Consider the following 23877-nt stretch of genomic DNA (forward strand, 5'->3'; position numbering starts at 1 on the left):
TTTTAAAAGGATAAAGTTTATTTATCTTTTATTTGTATCATTTGTTTATTCGTTTTATATTTCTATCTTTTTGTTGCATATTGTCATATTTCTTTCTTTTTGCTGCTGGTTTTGTACTTCTTTCTTCTTTGTTTGTATCGCGCTCATGTACATGACGTCATGAGCACGTGAACCACGAGGAATTCGTGCCTATTCCCCAATAAGTAATTGAGGTCAATTGGACACGTTCTTTGTGTTTACATTTTGTGGGTTTAACTTTTTATTTGAATTTATAATCATTAATTTGTTTTTTTGTAGGTTCTTTCTGTTTCTTTTATTTCAGAATGAACTTACAGGATAATTCTTCTTTGGTCATATCAAAGCAAGGTGGGATTCCCACGATACTTGCTTGGCATGTAACCGGTTGCACATTAATAACAAATGTGCGGTTTGCGATTTGTGGGCTTACGACGTATGGACAAAAGCAGGTCGCCGGAGGACGTCGATCAGCCGCAAACGCAACGAACCTCCATCCGACGTTGATTACCCGGTGACTCCACTGGTCAAGGATGACCAGCGGTTTTGTCAGTCACCGAGTACCGGGCAAGATGGTGTTGTTGTCAGTCGATCATCAGATCTTATGACTCACACCATGCATACCGGCGACATTGATCATGGAACGACTGGATCAATGTCAGACCACATGGCAGCCGCCATTCTACGGTCTTTGTCCGGTGACGTAACCATCATAATATGACCGGCCGGTCACCGGTCCGGTCCGTCACCGGTCATGTCACCGGTCCGGTCCGGTCATGTCACCGGTCCGGTCCGGTCACCGACCGGTCCGGTCGGTCACACGGTCCGGTCCGGTCACCGGTCCGGTCACCGGTCCGGGTCAGTCTCCGGTCACCGGTCCGGTCCGGTCACCGGTCCGGTCCGGTCACCGTCCGGTCCGGTCACCGTCCGGTCCGGTCACCGGTCCGGTCCGGTCATTGATCACCGGTCCGGTCCGGTCACCGGTCCGGTCACCGGTCCGTCCGGTCCGGTCACCGGTCCCGGTCAACAGTCATCAGTTGGGCCTGCCACCGATAACACCAATCGCCGGTCAAGAAGAACTCGGTCTTCATCATCGGCGTATTCTTCTACATCCGATTCGTCGTCGAATACATCGTCTTCATCAAGGAGTGGACATCGGACACGCTCTTCTTCGTCGAGCAGTTATCATCGTCGCGGCGCTCATAAGCGATCACGTCGTCACTCACGGAGACGGTATTCCAAAAAATCTCGATCACATCGCAGCCGATCCACATCTCGACAGCGCAGCCGATCCAGATCTCGACATTGCAGGAAACGAGGACGTCGGCAACGTTCACGTAGACAGCATCGGACTTACCATACGTATAGTCGTTCACCATCGTGTTCCGTTATGGAATCGCATGTTTCCATGCCAAATGTGTCGGTTCCAACGTTGACTGCCACACGTATTGCATCTTCAGGAGCTCATCTCACTACTACGGCGTCAGTGTCAACACCACGGGTATCATCTACAGTATCTAGTCGTACCCCCTACAGCTACCCTGTCGAATCCTGATACACTATGGATACAGAATTCGGCGGGACATTTTGTACCGGTCAATGCTGATAATTTACCTTCTTCCGGTTTACTTATCATTACTGATTATCAGTGTTACGACTTCGTCGATTCATCGCTATTTACCATTACTCTCCAGGTACAAGATATTCTCACTTCTGTCCTGCTGATTCTATACAAACCGCTGGTGTTGTAGAGAGTGAGGCTGATTCAGATGCAGAATCTAATGTTGAGACGGATCAATATTTAGCTCCGATTGGTCAGATCTATGAACTGATGTTTCGTACTCTTGGTGAAGATTACTGTCCAAGACCTGCTGAACTGTCTTCAAATGCGACGATTTCTGTGACAGAACAACTTTTTCGTACATTTGATCCCAACAGGGTTATTAAGTCGACGGCTCGTCCTGACCCACGACTTCCCATTGGTTCTACTGTTCTATCTGTTCTTCAATCATTGGAATCAGCTAATAAGACTATTCCAAAACGAGGAGAAACATGGAAAATTCCTAAGGAACTAGCTGATCCAAAACACCAGGAAGGTAGTAAAAGTTACAAACCTCCTGTACCACATGCAACCTCTGGGTTGGATTTTTCAAAACTTCCGGTTCCAGATCCGGACATAAGCAAGCTATCTCTTGTAATGCCAAGTGGTTCCAATTCAGTTTCTGTTCCGTTTTCAATGTTGGAAACTTGGGAAATGAGGGAGACGTAGATCATTAGGTTTGACTAACCAAATTGACTTCATGCTAGCGACAATTTTACAAATGGTGTGTGATTGGTCGGAATCTGTTCCGGAGGAACTCCGTGATTTGTTAATTCATCTCTCACGGACCACACTGGCCTTATCTCACACTTCTGCTTCTTCAATGTCCGAGATGCTAAGGATTCGTAGAGATCTTATCCTTACTTCTTTACCTAAAGATTTTCTGTTGGAACCTGGTATGAACTCGCTCAGAACAGCTCCTCTCACATCAGGGTTTCTTTTGGTGGAAGGATACAAGAAGCAATCACAGCTGACAAGGATGACCAACTTCATGCTTCTTTAGCTAGAAACAACTCTGGACAACGCCAAGGGGTCTTTAAGCATCCTGCTTCTAGGCCACCAGCAGTTCCAGCATTCAAGACGGCTAAGAGAAATAACCTTTTCTCTAAAAAGCCTTCTTTTAATCCACGGTCAGGTCCTAATAGGCAGTCTTCCTATAACAGACCTTCTTTGTCACACAAGTCTTCTAATAAAGATTCTGGGAAAAAGGGCAAACCCAAGCCGGGACAGAGGAATTTCAAACCTTCTACCGGGAGGGGCGCACCTCCTGCTTATCAGCCCTAGGTCCCTTCCCTTTCTACCTCCACAACCTCCGATGCCGGAAATACCAGTCGGGGCCAGACTTTTCCACTCTCAAAAATCGATGGCTTCAAATTACTTCAGACGCATGGGTTCATTCTCTTGTGACAAAAGGCCTGACTTTTCAATTCGAAAAAAGGCCTCCACTTTCTCGCGTCCCTATAGAGCTGGTATCTCGGCATCCACATATTCCAGAGTCCATTCTCGGGCTCTTGGAAAAACAGGCGGTAGAAAGGGTTCAAGATCCTTATTCTCCAGGATTTTACAGTCGTCTTTTTCTTGTTCAAAAGAAAAATGGTTCCTGGAGACCAGTAATAGATTTAAAAGTGTTCAACATGTATCTCCTCAAACCAACTTTCAAAATGGAGACTCCTTCTTTCATACGGGAATCCATCAAACCCCTACACTGGGGGGTGTCTTTGGATCTGGAAGATGCTTACTTCCATGTTCCTATACATCCCAACTACCGAAAGTACTTGCGATTCGCCTTTCAAGGCCAAGTCTACCAGTTCCGGTCTATGCCTTTCGGGTTGGCGACAGCCCCACGAGTTTTTACCAAACTAATGTCGGCAGTCGGATCACACCTCAGAGTTCACGGGATTATTCTTCTTCAGTATTTCGACGACTGGCTCTTACACCAGCTCGATCGTCAATTGCTTCTGTACACCTAGAATTCTCTTGGAAGGAGCTCCTCTCGTTAGGGCTCCTTCTCAATGCAGACAAATCAGACCTCATTCCTTCACAGGACTTTACGTTTGTGGGAATGAATTTCTTGACCCACATCAATCGGGTCAGAGTGTCTATTCAACGTATATCAGACCTTCTGATGAAGGTCAACTGGGTTTTGTCCCAATCTCATATAACAGCTCAAGAATTCCTCTCTCTCAACGGTATCCTGAGCTCAGTAGCAGACTTTGTGCAGTTGGGACGTCTCTTCCTACGTCCTCTTCAGCACTATCTCTCAGCTTGTTGGAAAGGTCTCCAGGCAATCTATTAACACAGATTCCAATCCTTCCCTCCTTAAGGTCTCATCTTCAGTGGTGGCTAGACGAGGAGACTCTGTTGGCAGGAGTACCCCTTCTTCCCCCGCAACCGTCATTATATCTAATAACGGATGCGAGCAAGGAAGGGTGGGGTGCTCACCTGGAACCTCTCAGTCTGATAATTTCAGGGTTGTGGTCTCATCAGGAATCTCACCTTCATATCAACAATCTAGAAATGCGAGCAGTATTTCTAGCTGTATCTCATTTCCAATCACACATCTTCGAGACTCTTGTGTGATGGTGTCAACAGACAACACATCTGTGGTGGCTTACATCCAGGCACAGGGGGGAACACATTCTCAATCCCTGGTATCTGGAACCAGAAAAATTACTTGTTCTTTGCAAAACACTCAACATTCATCTGCTGGCAAAATATATACCAGGTCGCCTCAACGCCCTGGCGGATGGTTTGTCTCGCAAACCGACCAGTTACTTCCATCGGATGGGACACTTCATCAAGAAGTTGACCAACCAGATCTTTTTCAAGTTCGGTTATCCCCTGGTCGATCTATTTGCAACCAGACACAATCACAGACTTCCTCTGTATGTGAGTCCAGTTTACGATCCAGCAGCGTGGGCAATCGACGCGCTTTCGTTCGCATGGGACCAACTGGATGCTTACGCCTATCCCCCACCCATTCTAATTCCCCAAATATTGGGGAAAATCAGGGTGAGCTCTTGCAGGATACTCCTGATTGCCCCTTGGTGGCCCAGAAGATCTTGGTTCAACGATCTTCTCAGTCTCCTGTACGATTATCCCAGGAATCTTCCTCACAGGTCAGATCTTCTGTCTCAAAGCGGCAGACTACATGCGGACCCAAAAATGTTCCACTTACACGTCTGGCCGTTATCAGGCAATCTTTGCAGAAGAAATGTTTTTCTGTCAGGGCTTCAACCCTCGTTGCTTCGGCAAGGAGAAAATCCACCAGAGCAGTCTATGATGCTCGTTGGAAACTCTTCTCCAATTGGTGTTTTCGAGGGAAAATTAATCCCCTCAATCCCTCTGCTAGACGAATAGCGGATTTTCTCATTTATCTTTTTGATGATAAGAAACTTTCTCTTAGTTCCATCAAAGGATACAGATCTATGATTTCGCATACATTGGCTTTCACTAAGTCTTCACAAGTCTGTGCTGATCCAGCTATTTCAGAACTTGTTCGAGCTATGGAACTTAGTCGTCCTGTATCTCGTACACTTGCTCCTAAATGGGATTTAGCTTGTGTGCTTGGTTCCCTTATTAAGGCTCCCTATGAACCTCTTGATCAGGCTTCATTACAATTTCCTAACATGGAAGACCGTTTTCCTTCTTACTATGGCTTCAGCCAAACGGAGAAGTGAAATTCATGCTCTTTCTAATCGAGGATAGTCATCTTCGTTTTGACTCTTCGATGGTTCTTGTTACATTGTTGTGTCAGTCAGGATTCCTTGCTAAAAATACTCCCCTCTAATGGCTTCCAAAACCCTTCAAGTTCCAAGTCTATCTAGAACTTGTGGACATGAAGATGATGATAGACTCCTTTTGCCCGGTTAGGGCTTTGAAGGTTCTACCTTAAAAGTAAAGTCTATTCGAGGTTCTCGCAAGAGACTTTTCATTCCATTAAAAGGGGGGGGCGATGTGTCTTGCGGCTTCTATTTCTCGTGGGATAGCCTCGACGTAAGGAAAGCTTATTCTTCTCTTTCATCATAGGGATTTATCCCTGTTTAAGATAAGACCCGATGATTAAGAGCTCTTTTCGGCTTCGTGGGCTTATATTAAATCAGACCCCACTATCTGAAGTTCTTCAAGCTGCTTTCTGGAGGAATCCGACCACCTTCTCCTCTTTTTATCTTCGTTCTCTTGAGGTGCCAACAAGACAATTTGTATAAGTTGGGTCCTCTTGTAGTGGCTCAAACTGGTAGTTTCTTCTATGGCGAAGTACACTGGTGCCATCCGCGAATTAAGTACTATACTGTACTAACAAAGATTATAAGAGGACTTGATTCTACTATCTCTGGCTGTAAACCCTCTATATGGGTTTTGCTGTGATGGGAAAAAATATGCGAACCTTCCCGCCGCAGCTGCAAAATCAGCTAGAGATAACAGGTAACGTATTTATGATATTAAAACAAATTTTCTTAAGTAAAATTCATTTTAATTATTAAATACTTACCTGTTATCGGTAAGTCCCACCTCCCACCCCGCTCATCGCCTTTTTATGTTTGCGTAAAGGAAAGATGAGTTGTGGTTCTTGATTTCCTGTTAGGTTGCATTGTACTATGTTTAACCTGATTTGGATTCTTATAGAGGTGGACGATTCCCAGCGCTTGAATATTTTCCGGATGAAATAACTCCCTTGGAAAGGGGTAAGCTAGAGATAACAGGTAAGTATTTAATAATTAAAATGAATTTTACTTAAGAAAATTTGTTTTTAGCGCTCGGTTGTCAGTTTGCAGAGCAATGAATGTCTGAAAGCGCAACGTTACGAACTTCGCGTAGTGAGCAAAGTCGGGTCGCCCGAAAAAAGACATATTGAATATTTTGTGTGTGAATAAAAATAAGAATTTATTTCTGTGTTGATAATTCTTTAGGTTTTGGTAGTTGTTATTCTAATTAATTATTAATTTATCGGAATTTGAAAGAGAACACTGGATTCGTTCATTTTCGATAATTTTTGAAAAATTGAAAGGCCCGAAGCATTTTTTTTTAAACATCTTCATTAAGCATCACATATTGATAACGTAAGATTTTATGCTAGGTGAGATGTTAATCTATGTATGATTTATAAAAAGTAGACGAAAATGAGGTATTTTAAAGGATTTTGCCTTTGTACAATTTGTACTATTTTATACTGTTATTCCATTCAATCATTTTTCACAACCTGTCGCCAAAGTGGTTTGTTTCTTTTTGGACAAACTTTTCTAGTTCTCATCCCATATCGTTGAAGTAAGATTTTTATGCTAGGCAAGATGTTAATCTAAGTATAGATTTAAACAAACCAGAAGAAAATAGTCAATTTAAAGTATTTGGCCTTATACAATGTTGGTACAATTTAAGCTCTTTTCTTCTGTTGTACAAGATTGCTGTCAAACGTGTTTTGTTCTTTTTGATAAACTTTTTCATTTTTCATCCCAAATAGATTAAGTCAGATTTTTATGCTTGGTGATATGTTAATCTAGGTATGAAATAAACTAAACTGGAGGAAATTGTTCATTTTAAAGGATTTTGGCCTTGTACAAAGATGGTACAATTTTAAGCTCTTTTACCCTATTATACACACATGTCGTCAAAGGTGCTTTGGTTCATTGTGAAAAACTTTGTCATTATTCACCTCAAATCGAAGAAAATAAGACTTTTATGCTGGGTAATATGTTTATCTTGGTATGAATAAAAAACAAGATGAAAGTACAATGTATGGGTTTAAATTCTCATTTAATATCTTTTATTAGTATTACCAGTTTTCCTGTCAATGTTACACATGCAAGTTAATATACAAACATATTTTAACAGATAGCTGTGATATTACTATTAAACACAAACAAAAGCTGTGAGATGACTATAATTCGCCGGCCGCGGCCACTGATCACACAATTAAATCAATCAACAACGCAAACTGATAATAAGTTAGGATCCCTTCTTTTAATTAATTCTCAAGAATAAAGAAAAAACCCACAAAGCATCTTCTTCAGTTCGCTAATTGATCCGACGATTAACATGCGCGTGAAATGTTTTTTTCTTTTCGGGAAATCCTAGCCCACGATACTGAAAGCTTAATTTAATTACCAAAAGAAAAAAAAACTGGATTACAAACAAAACTTTAATAACCTATAACTCATGAATAAGATCTAATAAAAAGAGAATTAAACAATTGAAAAAATCTACACAATCAATATTGAAATAAGTCTAACTGAAAACCGTTTTTGGATCGAACGATCATAGCATTTATTATACTGTAATGTTGTTTTAATCAGAGACCTAGATCTATGTGTCCACATATATCTATCCGTTTTGAAATAATAATATTTTATAAGGTTTTAACTGTTTGAAATACCAAATTATACAAGAATATTTTATCAGCAAAAGCCTTTCAAATAAACTATTCAACAGCATTCCTCGCAGCGATTTGGAAGTTCTTAGCGCTATTTCTTCAAACGATCGCGGCATTATAATTCTTATTGTAGGTAAATAAAATCGAGATTTTATATATAAAAAAACATAATTACCCATGTTTCTATGAAACTTTATTTTATAAAAATCGGATCATTATTGACAAAGTTACAGCCGCCTTTCATAGCGCCGTAACATTTTCGCATAACTTTGCTCGATAATCGTAGCTGTTGCTACTGACGCGTCGCTATCTTATCGCAATCGTGATACACCGGCTATCTCCGGACTACTCCGATTGATTCATGGAAAAAATCGTCTGCTGATCCTCAGTGTACTTATCGGTTTCTCGACCACGTGACCCCGCCGAGAGATAGCCGGATAAGGCGTGAAGTTTCCAATCTGTGTTATCTATAGGTCATTGTTATACAGAAGAAACTAACTAATTAAATCTTTCTCTTAAATTAAGGATTTGTTAACTTACAAGTTATTCTTAAACTCTTTATAAGCCATGAAAATATAATATAAAAGTGTTGCATCAATAAGTGCCTGTAAAACCTGTCATAACTGCACAATACATATGAGCCAGTCTGGGAAAACAGGGTTTAATGCATTTGTGTTAAGTGTCATCCCAGATTGGCCTGTGCAGTCTTCACAGGCTGATCATTAAAAACACTTTCTGCCTTTATGGTTTATTTCGTTTAATGGAAATCTCTTCCTAGAAAATATCCAGTTAAGAGGTGGAAAGTGTAGTCCCTGATTAGCCTATGCAGACCGCACAGTATTTTTTTCGGACGACACTTTATGCACATGTGTTAAGCCCTGTATTCTAGAGTTACGGATGGTTTTGATGATGTGTAATAGGTGGTCAGGGACAGTGACAGTGATGGCTTCACGTCCGTGACAGTGTCCGGCAGTGAGGATGCCATGGCAAAGGCAGAGGAGATGATCAACGATCTGACCACAGACAGAGGACCACCTCGCCATGGGGGACAGAGATTTGGAGGTATGTGAAAAAAGAGTTTGATTCTGAAATAATCAGCCACTTACCATACTTATCATCTTATCACTAATCATTTACTTGCCAAAAATCAGGATAAAACATATTAATTCTGTAGCTCAAAGTGTCATGGTTTTTGTGAGGAAGATTTTCATGTCTTAACCTAGTGTGAGGCATTTAGCATTGCATTTGTCTGTTCGTCTGTACGTACTTCTCAAAGCTTGCGTTTTCAACTCCTTAATAGCTGAAAGGATTTCGCGTAAACTTTTACACCTGACTTAATATGTAGATCTTTATACAGGAAGGAGTTTTGATTGCGACTATTTTTGGTAGAATTAGGGCCCGTTATCTGTTTTCAAGACCTCTTTAATAACTGGGTAAATCTTGTTTAAAATGTTGAAACTTAGATACCTTAAACTGTTGTATTTGTACTGAGACTAGTTTTGCCAGAACTATGATTGTTTGTCTTTTATTTTGACTTTACAATATTGTGTACTCAACTCCACTGTTACTGCTCCCTAGATTTTGCTCAAACTGTAAAAGCTGAATGACCTTAATGTGTAGACGGTCAGAAGAAAGTAGTTTTTGCTGTGACCCGATTCGGCTGAATTATGGCGGTTTGTTGTTTCTCCACAATATAATATACAGTCCCCAATATTGTGTGCACTCAACTCCTCTCTAACTGCTGGTTTCATTTTGTTAAACATCTGAAAAAACTTTAATTTGTAAATAATGCAGTGATCCATTTTTAGAGTTTTCTGTGCTCTTTAATATAAACATGTGCAGTGCTGCTATGCCTTACAAAGTGGTTTGGGGATATTTGTTTAAATATTGCCAGTAGTAAGCGCTTTCGAAGGTTTGAAGTATCTAATCTACTGGTGCAAGTTTACAAGTATTATTAAAACTTATGCCTGCTCTAGCATTTCAGTGTATTCTCATCATCCCGATATAAATTTATCAGAAGTTAGTGCTCACTTAAGTATATATGAGCCTGGCTCTGGGAAAATGGGGCTTAATGCGTTTGCGTAAAGTGTTGTCCCAGTTTAGCCTGTGCAGTCATGACAGGCTAATCAGGCAGGATACTTTACGCTTTTATTGTATTTTTTGTTTAATGTAGCCACTTAGTAAGGTAATTCTAGTGTAGGTGAAAACAGTTGTCCTTGATCAGACTGGGCGGACTGCAAAGGCTAAACTTGTATGACACAGCACATGAATGAAACCCCCATTTTCCCAGATTTACTCATGTACTAATTGTACTGATCCAGGGGGCAAACTCACATTATGGAGGTGGAGGCGCCTCATTGAGCCGAGACAACAGACCAGGAGCCAAGTGGGGAGGCACCGAGGCAGCAAATCAACTGGGGAATGATCCTGAAGGACAAGGAGGAGAATGATAGAAAGAAATTTGCAGGTATGTGATGAGATATGTTGGACTCGCAACATTCCTTGAGCTTTTGTTAACATTTTTACTAAGAGATATTTTGGACTCTAAAATATTGCAGTTTCTTGTGCTAACTTTTTTTTAGGGGTCCTTTCAACTAGTTTACAAACATGATGCTTGTACTTCAATTTAATAATATGAAGTATTCAGTGAATAGCAGTAATATAGTAGTGCTGCAACAATACGCCAAAAAACCGTATTGCAATATATTGTCAGTTCAAAAAACCCGCATTGCAATATATCGCAATATATTGCTAACTTGTACCAAAATTATAACTTGCCAATTACCCGATAATCCCGTATATTCCAGTTTTAAAGCAAATTCTGGTTTATATTCACTATAAATGTGTTCAAGAAACACAACATTTGCAAAAAAAAATTAAGTATCAAATACATTTTGGCATGTGTTACTATTTAAAGATGTGATGAAATAACGTCCAACCGGGGCGTTTTTTTTCCACTGAACACGCGTAATTCACCTGGCGTGATGTTCCCGTTTTTATACAACACAAAATACACCCATTCTTTCCATGCAACGTTCTACATGTCTGTATAATTTTTGCGCGCTTTTTATTGAGACAAAGGATAAGCACTTGTTATTTGACGCTAGCATTTTTTATTGTTGCATTAGCATTAAAATTTGGAAGCGTATTTCCGAAATTCGGATAACAAATTTAATAATGCTCAATTCAGAATCGAACGAAACATTTATAGCTGTGCGCAATTAATTCAACGATAATCTGTTAAAAGCATCGAACGAATGCTCCGATGTAACAACGCTACTCCGTATAATACACTTTCAGAATGCTAATTTTACGAAAAAAAATATTTACACTCCTTTGTTTTGTTTACCTTGTTATCATTATTTCGGATGGCTTTTCTGGACGAAATGTGAATGATTTTTTGTAAAATTTTCGTACCAGTATGATGAAAATCGTATCGCAATACAATATGCGGATTGCGTATTTCGATATGTACCGATATATACCGGTATATTGTTGCAGCACTATAATATAGCAGTATTATGCCTCATTTTGTAATTAAAAACAAGGTAAACATTTTCATTCAGCAATACCTTATCTTATTACAGAAAAATGTCCAAATGTTCAGACAAGCCGACTGGGCTACCAGATCAAATACTTGGTAGCCCAAAATTTTCATGTACAATTGATAGTGAACCTGCTAATTTTCAAGACAGATAAATTTTATGTGTGAATTACTAATCACTCTCAGTTTTCACACAACTTTTTTTACCTTTATTTTCACTTGCATTTGTTTCTTTTAGCGATCTAAATGATGGATTGATGTTGACAAACAATAAACAGATTTAATTAGACGGCCTTGATTCATCTACTCTAAACATTCTCAAGCAAGATTATAGTACATGAATGATAACAAACGCTGATTTAGTGATGAGATATTAATAAATTCAGCAATTTTTTAGCCCAATTGAGAAAAGTACCGGTACCAAGCCCAATTGGGGACAATAAGCGCGAAAACCCCTGAAATTGGGAAAATTCGCGGCCTTCATATCGGGCAATTGGTGTATTTGAATATTTGCTCTCAAATACTTTAAAATTGATAACTAAGTGTTGTCAAGTTGTCAATATTATATTAACTTAGGTTCAAGCCATAGAGCTGCATAGAGAAACTAACTAAATCGTGCATCTTATTTATAAAAACTTAAATTATTTTGGAAACCTTCAATTTGGATTTTTTTGACAGCAATTGGAAAATTTGTAGTTTTTTTCCTAATTGGGAAAGTGCCGTGTTTTGGTACATTATAAAGCATTATAAAGAAGGAAAAGAATCGCTGCAACTGGATTATAATTGTTTGTCACAATCTCAAGATCATTGATTAAATAGACATCTATCATTGTACTAGACTACATATGATTATCATAGAGAACTATAGCTTATTCATTGCAATCCCATAAACTGTTTTTCTCATAGGTGTCTTAGCACATGTTTCATTCTCATTTAATTAAGCTCTCCCTCCTATCAAGAAGAATTTCTACATAGAGAGTCCCGAGGTAGCCAACATGCATCCCAGTGAAGTGGAGATGATCAGGTACTCAGTGCGGTTGTTCTCAGTGTTAAAATGCCATTGGCAATGCGATACAAGCAAAGGCTTTTAAGGCTATTTACATAATACCAAATTTTAAATGGAATTTAATTCTTTGGAGAGGTTGTTTTTGTTGTTGTTATGGCCCCCGGATCGAATGATCGGGGATATATTGTTTTGGCCTGTCTGTCTGTCATTGTATGTGTCTGACTGTCTGTCATTGTATGTGTCTGTCTGTCCCAAAACTTTAACCTTGGCCATAACTTTTGCAATATGGAAGGTAGCAACTTGATATTTGACATGCATGTGTATCTCATTGAGCTGCACATTTAAGTGGTGAAAGGTCAAGGTCATCCTTCAAGGTCAAAGGTCAAATATTGAAGATAGCAACTTGATATTGGGCATGCATGTGTATCTCATGGAGCTGTACATTTTGAGTGGTGAAAGGTAAAGGCCATCCTTCAAGGTCAAAGGTCAAATATATGGGTGGGGGCATTGTGTTTCACAAACACAGCTCTTGTTTTTGTATGAAGTTTATAACATGTACAATTGGGCATCTGAGCAGCGTCATGCATCAGTTTTATGCCTTATGTGGCCACTGTAGCTCCAGACAAGCCTGCGCATGTGTACAGTCTAGTAAGAGCTACTATGTCCGCTGTAAAGTCACACTAGGTTTGCAGAGTATATTGATGCAGAGGCATAGATAGCATGAGCTACACTGTTTGGATATGTCCTAATGCCAATTTTCTCATGATGCAGCTCATGTATATGCATAAATCTTTCACTACTAGTCATCATGTGATATTTTAAACGGTAATTCAAATACTTTGTCAACAAATTCCAAATAGTGCATACAAGTCCTGTGTATTGTATTTGCTTACTAATCGGACCATCTGTCATTGTTGTCTAGAACGACTTGATGTTAACAATGCGGGCTACAGATGAATGTAATGAAACAGTTATAATGTAACTGTGTTTGTTTCCTGCTTTAGTGCACAAGCATTTGTAAACTGTGTTTGTTCTGATTTAGTGCACAAGCATTTAATGTAAACTGTGTTTGTTCTGATTTAGTGCACAAGCATGTGATTCTGAAAAAAGCCAATGTTGGTTTGGCCAAAGTTCACACTGACTATTTATTTCAGGGAGAACAATTTTAATATCACTGTCACTAACCTGTCAAAAACATCGAAGAGTGTGCCAATCCTGTCACCCACATTTGAGCAGGCCTTTGAGCATTATCGTAAGTAACCCCATGACTTCTTTGGAATAATTAACCCTTTCCCCCATAAGAAGCAAAGTGAAAATGGCTTTTGCAAACAGCATAAAACCAGAACAGCCTGCAAGTAACTCGCAGTCTGTTCAGGTTTTATGATGTTTGCTGCTCATACATTCTTAACACCTTGAATCAAGTAAAAAGGTCTTAATTAAATATAACTTTCTAAGGGACTACAAATGGGTGAAAATACATATCTAAGTGGTAAAGGGTTAATTTGTGTAACATCTTATGCCACGCAGATTGCCTTGATTTGCCGTGCTATTTAGATGTGTTATGTTTTATTGAGATGCAACTTATGCATCTGCTGCATGAATTGTCTCTTTTATTCACCCAAACAATAAAATACAATTTAAAGTTGGCACTCATTATAGTGGTGTCATAAATGTATAAATAAACACAACATTATGAAATAGCAATATAACTACCATAATGTTTTTTTGTCAACCATACTATGTATTTTTTTATGCCCCCCTTCGAAGAAGAGGGGGTATATTGCTTTGCACGTGTCGGTCTGTCGGTCGGATCCGTCCACCAGGTGGTTTTTCCGGATGTATAACTCAAGAACCGTTGGGCTAGGTATCATGAAACTTCATAGGTACATTGATCATGACTCGCAGATGACCCCTATTGATTTTGAGGTCACTAGGTCAAGGTCACGGTGACGCGAAATAGTAAAATGGTTTCCGGATGATAACTCAAGAACGCTTAGGCCTAGGATCATGAAACTTGATAGGTAGATTGATCATGTTTCGCAGATGACCCCTATTGATTTTCAGGTCAAAGGTCAAAGTCACAGTGACCCGAAATAGTAAAATGGTTTCCGGATGATAACTCAAGAACGCTTAGGCCTAGGATCATGAAACTTGATAGGTAGATTGATCATGACTCGCAGATGACCCCTATTGATTTTCAGGTCACTAGGTCAAAGGTCAAGGTCACAGTGACCCGAAATAGTTAAATGGTTTCCGGATGATAACTCAAGAACGCTTATGCCTAGGATCATGAAACTTCGTGGGTAGATTGATAATGGCTGGCAGATTACCCCTATTGATTTTCAGGTCACTAGGTCAAAGGTCAAGGTCATGGTGACCCGAAATAGTAAAATGGTTTCCGGATGATAACTCAAGAACGCTTATGCCTAGGATCAAGAAACTTCATAGGTACATTGATCATGACTCGCAGATGACCCCTATTGATTTTCAGGTCACTAGGTCAAAGGTCACGGTGACCCGAAATAGTAAAATGGTTTCCGGATGATAACTCAAGAACGCTTATGCCTAGGATCATGAAACTTGATAGGTAGATTGATCATGACTCGCAGTTAACCCCTATCGATTTTCAGGTCACTATATCAAAGGTCAAGGTCACGGTGACCTGAAATAGTAAAATGGTTTCCGGATGATAACTCAAGAACGCTAATGGCTACGATCATGAAACTTCATAGGTACATTGATCATGACTTGAAGATGACCCCTATTGATTTTGAGGTCACTAGGTCAAAGGTCAAGGTCATGGTGACCCGAAATAGTAAAATGGTTTCCGGATGATAACTCAAGAACGCTTATGCCTAGGATCATGAAACTTCATAGGTACATTGATCATGACTCGCAGATGACTCCTATCGATTTTGAGGTCACTAGGTCAAGTTCACAAAGACCTGAAATAGTAAAATGGTTTCCGGATGATAACTGAAGAACGCTTATTCCTAGGATCATGAAACTTGAGAGGTACATTGATCATGACTCGCAGATGACCCCTATTGATTTTCAGGTCACAAGGTCAAAGGTCAAGGTCACAATGACCCGAAATAGTAATATGGTTTCTGGATGATAACTCAAGAACGCTTATGGCTAGGATCATGAAACTTCATAGGTACATTGATCATGACTGGCACATGAATCCTATTGATTTCAGGTCACTAGGTCAAAGGTCAAGGTCACAGTGACAAAAAACATATTCACACAATGGCTGTCACTACAACGGAGAGCCCATATGGGGGTCATGCATGTTTTACAAACAGCCCTTGTTTTATTTATGGCCCCATAGTTATTAGCTTGACTATTATATATGAAATATATATAGTGGAGCTATCCTACTCACCCGGGCGTCGGCGTTAGCGTTTGCGTTGGCGTTAGCGTGCAAATGTTAAAGTTTGCGTACTACCCCCAAATATTTTCAATGTTCCTTGACATATTGCTTTCAAATTTTGCATACTTCTTAACCAACATGACCCCAACCTATAAACAAGAGCAGACAACTCTATCAAGCATTTTGTAATAATTATGGCCCCTTTTCCACTTAGAATATGCAGCAAATGTTAAAGTTTGCGTACTACCCCAAATATTTTCAATGTCCTTGACATATTGCTTTCATATTTTGCATACTTCTTTACCAACATGACCACAGCCTATACACAAGAGCAGACAATTCTATCAAGCATTTTGTAATAATTATGGCCCCTTTTTCACTTAGAACATGCATATTATTGATAAATCTATGTTAAAGTTTGCGTACCACATCAAATATTTTCAATGTCCCTTGACATATTGCTTTCATATTTTGCAAACTTCTTTACCAACATGACCCCAATCTATAAACAAGAGCAGACATCTGTATCAAGCATTTTGTAAGAATTATGGTCCTTTTTCCAGTATAATATGCATATTACTTCAGTTACATTGCCTTTACTTCTTTATTTATGATCAGATTTTATTAATACTTTGACAAAACAACACTTACCTGAATACCACAAGGGATTCCACCCAAACAATACCCCACGCCCCAACCCAGAATCCCTGCCCCCCCCCCCCCCCCCCACCCCCATAATTTCTTTAACCAGGTTTTCCGAAGGAAAAAACTGGTTATTAGATTGGCGAATGCGGGCGGGCTGGCTGGCTGGCGGGCGGGCAGAACAAGCTTGTCCGGGCCATAACTATGTCGTTCATTGTCAGATTTTAAAATCATTTGGCACATTTGTTCACCACCATTGGACGGTGTGTTGCACGAAATAATTACGTCGATATCTCCAAGGTCAAGATCACACTTTGAGTTCAAAGGTCAAAAATGGCCATAAATGAGCTTGTCCGGGCCATAAACTATGTCATTCATTGTGAGATTTTAAAATCATTTGGCACATTTGTTCACCATCATGGGACGGTGTGTCTCACGAAAGAATCACATCAATATCTCCAATGTCAAGGTCGCCACGACTAAAAATAGATTTATTTTTAAACAAACTTACAAAGGGGGTTAATTTTGTTTGTTCATTTCAAAAGTTCAGTTTGAGTTGTCTCCTTTTATCAATTTTTTTTCACAATGAAAACCTGGTTTTGTGACAATTTTGTCCCTTGTTTTATTTTTTTTTTCCTTTTTTTATTTTTGAATGATCATCTAATAAATGACCCCACCCCACATTATACCCCCATCTAAACACCCCCCCCCCCCCCAAAAAAAAAAAAAAAAAAAAATCCCTTTTTTAATTTGAAAGATTGTCTATTAAATTATTGAATATGAACAATTTCCCCATGATGGCATACGTTATACTGTCAAGCACTCGAATAGTCGAGCACGCTGTCCTCTGACAGCTCTTGTTTCAATGCCCAATTGTAATTAATCTGTGCACATTTTTCGTTTTTACTTTATTTTTTTCTGTTCTTGAACCTTTTCTCATGAAACTTGTAACTGACTTGCTCTTACATTCAATCATGCATCCATTTGCTTTTAGGACATATCTCTAGTTTAATGCAAGAATTGTCAAACTTATTGAAACACAATTGTTTCAGCGGAGATTCTGGACACTATCTACAATCAAAACTTTGGCCAGCCCACTCCCATACAGGTGTGTATTGAGAAATATTGAAATGATACTGGATGTATGACCCAGTAAATTTATTAATAACCAACATACTTAAAAATCACTATTTTGTTTTTGTTGTAGAACAATTATATTTGTATGATTGTAACATGTAGGAGTCCAACGCTTGATAAAAGTTTAAAAAAAACAACATCATAATGATAAATTTATTAATAATTGTACATGTTTACTATTGACCAGTGGCATGAAAAGTTTGTAAATGAAAAAAAATTGACTCGTTTAGATTTGTCTGCCTTGTTTATTGGTCTGAAAAAGTCAATGTGACATTAACCACAGAATCGAATTCTTTACTGTTTATCTCTATTTTTTGGTAAATGAAGATATGGTTTTTGAAAATATGATGGAATAAAAATTGATTTCTAAGCTTTTGAGCAATGTCATGAACAGAATAGAATCTGTTACCTTTAGTCGTCAAGGCTGGCTAAACTTCTTTAAAGCATCTTATTTTTCAAGCCAAATAGAACTTGTTTATCCTAAAGTTGTTCACCAAACCTCCAGACTGAAGAGTATTTAAATAGCATCAAACATGCAGCAAATTTGAAAATCCAAGATTTAGCAGTCTGTATTTTTTTACTACCATTAACCATGAGCCACTATTCACCTTGCTAGCCGCTATGTTTTAGTGCCAGGCCTGGCCAGTACTGCTACAGGGTCTGGATCTGATAGGGATTGCTCAGGTAAGAAGTCTCATTTTGAAAACAGGGCGTAATGCACATGCATTAAAGTGTCATGGCAGATACTGGTAAGCCTGTGCAGTCAGCACAGTCTATTAGAGACAAAACTTTCCATTTGTATGGTACATTTCGCTGAAAGGAAGTCTCTTTGCAAAAATCCCGTTTTGGTGGAAAAAGTGGTCCATGATTAGTAAAATGTAAGAGCGAGCTACTTCTACATCTCTGAAATGATAAAATTGAAACTTGACTATGTCACCAAGAAGTGTAGATGTGTATTACACAATAACTTATTATAGTTGTCATGTGCTCTTGAACTAAACGATGGGCATGTTTGCCATATATCCTCTGTGTGCCTGATTTCGATCAGGTGCCTAAGTTCGATCAGATTTTAATGACGTATTTTCGAATACCATCACTAACATCACGCGCCAGCCTTCCTGCGAAAACTCATAACAGAAGTCGTAATTCCATCAACCTCTCGTAAAAATGCGGTTTAAACAGGTCTTTATGAATAACAAAGCTTAAATTATGTCAATTATTGATACCTCATTTTTCATGCATGTATCGCACTTATATTCTTTAAATCACCATTAAATTCATATAACATCCATCAAAATAATATTTTCTAAATTGCCAGGGACGCTGCAGTATTTTCAGGGGAGGTAAGACAATTCTCCGTAAATAAGCGCTTTGTTTACCTGGGGCTCATAAGGGTGCATTCATAAATTAGATCGACGCATTACATTTTAAGATAATAGACGTCCAATTAAGACGTTTATTGTTAAATTTAAGCTCTTTACTGCAGCGCAATCACCATGAAAAACTTGCTTTTAGAAGGGGTGAGACATTCCTATGTCCACATTGTGTTTAGGAAAATATCGTATTATAATGTAAATATGTTTAGTAATTTTACAAATGTGAGTGTTTAATGTTCTTTTCTGTTACCTTCTTAATTGTTAGTTGTTGTTAATTTTAATAAATATTTAAGACTTACATTACAATAGTCTTTAAAATATACGAATAACCTTTCTTTTCTAAAAAAACAACATTAGAATGTCTCGCTCCTCGCTTTAGTATTTGTGTGAGCAAATAACTAGTTATCTACCCCATGTGAGCCCCCATTTATGACGTCATGAAGACAGCTGGTCGAACTTATGAGTGCTTCTACGTGACGTATATCATGTGGGGTAATAGATAGTTTTTAACCGTTTACGACCGTTTTGTTTGTTTATATTTAATTTTTTTGGCAGATTTGGATACAGTTTTGAATACTCTGTCTAAATACCATAGCAAGTTTTCAGTAATAGTTGATGATGTTGAGCATGTGCAGAGACAAAGTTTAACGTGATCGAACTTAGGCACACAGAGCATAATATTATGCTGATATACATTTGACAAAGTGATGCGGAGACATTTGCCATGTTTGTTGTGACAATGCTCTAGTTGACACTGTAATATGTATGCTGATATACAAAGTAACAAAGTGATGCGGAGACATTTGCCATGTTTGTTGTGACAATCCTCTAGTTGACACTGTATGGTCTGTCCACGAAATCCAGAACAATTAATCTCCCATTCATGAAGTGTGTTCAAAGCTAATACAATGAACATGTATAACGACTAAGATACAGCTGTTATAGAAAACATCTAATATAAAATAACAAAATAAGCTGCTTGATGCTTTCAGACTGGGACTGGTAAAACGTTGGCCTTCCTTCTGCCGGCTTTCATCCACATTGATGGACAGCCTGTGTGAGTACAGCACTAAATGGAGCAAATAGATTTGTTTATGAAGCATGTCATTGGATATTAGAGCTATATGCACTTGCATGCAGTGTTGTCTCTGAATAGCGTGTTTGAAGACTCAAAATGGGTGAATTTTGGACAGGTTTGCTGTCAACACTTGATTTATTGATGGAAGAAACTGCATGGGAGCAGAGAAAGCTTTAAAATCAGGAAATGCTGTCTCAGATTAGCCTGTGTATGTGTGGACTTTAAGCGCCATGAATTGAGCCCAGATTTGTAAGGGCAGGCTTTATATTTGTGTCAGTATTAAAATATGTAGTTTGTAAAACCTGTATTTTGTCGTTTGTTTTGAAGTCTGCCTCTTGGAAATTATTATGAAAAATCCTACGTGTGTTTTAAACTTTTAATATTTCAGCTATCATAATTGTGTCATATAGAATTGTGTGATAAGGGTCTAAGCAAAAACATGTACATATTGGATAATTGTCTAGGCTTTTATGATGCATTAACTTGTTACCCCTGTCTGAAGGTCCGTGTATTCATGGATCTGTGCAAAAACATTTGTGTGACCACTCCCAATTAGTGTGTGGATGTGTGTTATCTGAATTTATTTTATGCTTTTTGATGGTTTATAGAGAAATATCAGTGAATTAAAAGTGATTTTTCACTGTTTCAAACAGTGAAAAATAACAGTGAAAATTATCAATAATTTTCATTATTTGACCGAAACTATTTTTAAATATCTTTGGTTTCCCCATTGTGACTCCCCAATGTTACCAAGGGCAATTACTCTGCATTGAATGTTTATAAAAACATGGATAAGCTTCCCTTGAACATGCATATAATAATATTTTGGGGCGCCCAACAGGGAATTATATTGTCCGGAATGGCAAAGATACAAAAATTATAATTTGTAAGCATAAAATAAAAGGATAATTTGTTGGATTAGGTGGAATATCGATTTCAATTCACTCATGATCATAAAGAAAAAAAATTCACTTGGCAGCCACTCGTGAAAATATCATTTTCTATGATCACTTGTGAATTAAAGTAGATATTCCACCAAATCCAACAAATATCCTCTATATATTTCTAGATGTACAATAATCCATATGAACCTTGCTCTGGGAAAACAGTGCTTAATGCATGTGAGTTAAGTATCATCCCAGATTAGCCTGTGTGAACTGCACAGGCTAATCTGGGACAACACTTTTCACACATGCATTATGCCCAGTTTTCCCAGAGCGCGGCTCATATTAAAAATGTTAGAACTTGTTTTGCCCCATTTTCTAGCCCCCGAGAAGAGCGCAAAGGCCCCAACGTGCTGGTGCTGTCCCCCACCCGTGAATTGGCACTTCAAATAGAGGAGGAGGTGAAAAAGTTCTCATACAAGGGAATACGCAGGTACGCTTGTGCCTTTGCCATAGAAAGGGTGGGTACACATTTTTTTTTTTTTATGGGAAATGGGTTTTGTCAAATCCAGTGGCTTAGTGTAACAGATTCTGTTTGTACCTTTGAACTGCAATTGTTCAGCGCTATATGAATTGGTTTATGGAAGTAAATATTATGACCACTTTAAAACATTCAAAATTACTCACCTTATTCTTTCAAAGTTTTCAAAAAAGTTGATTATCCTGGTTTGAAGATTTGAGTATGGTGGGTCTTTAGTGTCAAAATCTTAGTTTGCAGTCAATAGCTTTAGATTGCATTGACCAATCGTGATGAACATTTGATGTTTCAAGTTTGCACAGATACTCAGCTTGGGATCCTATCCACGGCATGTTGGGTCAAGGTATTGGACTTTTTTATTGAAATTTTTTGTTACAGTATCTTATATGCAGACCTATCTTATGATCGCATTGAAGTCCAGTCTGGTCAAGTCCACTGTAACTTAGCTAAATTAGTAAAATGGTTTTTGGTGAATAACTTTAGTTAAGATATAGGTATTGCACTGACGTGTTTTGTGTAGGTTGCTGATTTACAGACCGAGCATCTCAATATGGTCTGTGCTCCGTGAAAAGGGGTTTTAATGCACGTGTGATAGGCCCAGATTAGCCTGTGCAGTCCGCACTGGCTGATCAGGGACTACACTTTCTGCCTAATCTGGATTGTTGCTAAGGAGATTTATTTAAACAGAAAATATCATGTGGACTGCACAGGCTAATCTTGGACGACACTTTACGCACTTGCATTAAACCCCTTTTTCACAGAGCACATATTGTTTGAGGTCAGTTTTGTAAAGTTCAAGCGGACTATTGCTAAAAATAGTAATAAATCATTTTTTTTCTTTTAATGAATATTGTTAGAAAGTTATTTTGTCAAAAACATGTGCACTTAATACATTTATTCATTGTATTAACACTAATATGAAAATTGAGTAAACACGTATTAAACCTTTGATAATTAGTTTAATCATTCCAATGTTAATACATGTATGTTTGAACATGTCCGCTTGTGTTGCAGCATATGTGTATACGGGGGTGGCAACCGGAGAGAGCAAATCAAAGTGTGCACTGCTGGGGTAGAGATTATCGTAGCAACCCCCGGGCGACTAAATGACCTTGTTATGAACGGAATAGTCAATGTGACCTCAGTAACTTACCTGGTATGTGAATTGGTAGCATAGTTACACCATTTCAACTATTTAACCTTCTGACCTTTGTCCTGTGGTATTCGGAGTGTGACCTTTAATTTCCTTAAAGATTGGGAAACAAGTATAATATTGTGTGATTTATACAATTTTAAAATACTTGGTAAAAATACTCAGAATCGAATGGTTTAACTGAATATTTTAACTGAAATTTGCATACCGTAATTATTCTTAGTTTTCGGACACTAAGTTTTTGGACACCCGCTTTTTTGCCCAAAATAATAATTTTTTGTGACTCTTAATTTTCGGACATGCGCGTTTTCATCTATTATTAATATCTCTGAATTTTCGGACAATATACTTAACATCGTTATTTGAACAGATTCGGCACTGTGTTCGCTTATCTTGTAACACTTCGATCATTGATTTTTACAAACCGATTAAGGTCATAAAACCTGGGAGACGCATGCCTGAGAGCAATGGACCATAACATTCACGTAATTGCGTTAATAACCATGTACACCCAATATTAAGGAAGCGGTATGTTTTATGTTTTTACGTTTTGGTTCTATATCATTTTCAGCAAGAGTTAGCAAAGCTGTGAAGTTGTATTTATTTTAAAGTAGAAACACTATTGTGTATTGAGTTATTCAATATAATTATAATTTTCGGACATTCAATTTTTGTCTCTAAATTTTTGGACACCTGTAATTTTGGAATATTTTCCGTATTTAAATATTTGGACACAAATTCTTTTTATTATTTTAAGTGTCCGAAAACTTAAGGTCATTACCGTAATGGTTATTCAAGAGTCTATATATTTTGTTGCACATCATTGTATTAAAAACATCTGCCAGTTCATACCATCCAGTGTGAATTTGGGCTGAATTTGGTAAAAAAGAATGTAAGACTTAAATAAACCACGCACTCGGCTTAATGCATGTGTGTTAAGTGTTGTCCCAGATTAGCCTGTGCAATCCACAAGTGCTTATTAAGGATGATTCTTTCAGCTTTTATCAAATTTTTCGTTTAAAGGAGGTCTTTTCTAACGGAAAATCGAGCCTTGGCGGTTAGTGTTGTCCCTGATAAGCCAGTGCCCACATGCATTAAGACCCCTCTTCCCAGAGCACGTCTAAAATGATTTACATGTTCCTAGCTGTTTGATCTGTCATG

The 23877-nt window shown here is 38.4% G+C and overlaps 1 protein-coding gene across 1 annotated transcript in view; it reads left to right on the plus strand.

Moving 5' to 3' along the window:
- LOC127862718 (probable ATP-dependent RNA helicase DDX43) overlaps window positions 1-23877 on the plus strand; it is a 38500-nt gene that overhangs the window by 2879 nt on the left and 11744 nt on the right. The window contains exons 2-10 of the mRNA XM_052401978.1: window positions 8903-9044; window positions 10357-10449; window positions 12469-12550; window positions 13687-13784; window positions 17603-17658; window positions 18318-18371; window positions 20056-20120; window positions 21408-21518; window positions 22578-22719. Of these exons, the coding sequence (XP_052257938.1) occupies window positions 8903-9044; window positions 10357-10449; window positions 12469-12550; window positions 13687-13784; window positions 17603-17658; window positions 18318-18371; window positions 20056-20120; window positions 21408-21518; window positions 22578-22719 (843 nt within the window). The remainder of the gene's footprint in view (window positions 1-8902; window positions 9045-10356; window positions 10450-12468; window positions 12551-13686; window positions 13785-17602; window positions 17659-18317; window positions 18372-20055; window positions 20121-21407; window positions 21519-22577; window positions 22720-23877) is intronic.

The sequence above is a fragment of the Dreissena polymorpha genome, chromosome 16 (assembly GCF_020536995.1).
Source record: "Dreissena polymorpha isolate Duluth1 chromosome 16, UMN_Dpol_1.0, whole genome shotgun sequence".
NCBI classification, from domain to species: Eukaryota; Metazoa; Mollusca; class Bivalvia; order Myida; family Dreissenidae; genus Dreissena; species Dreissena polymorpha.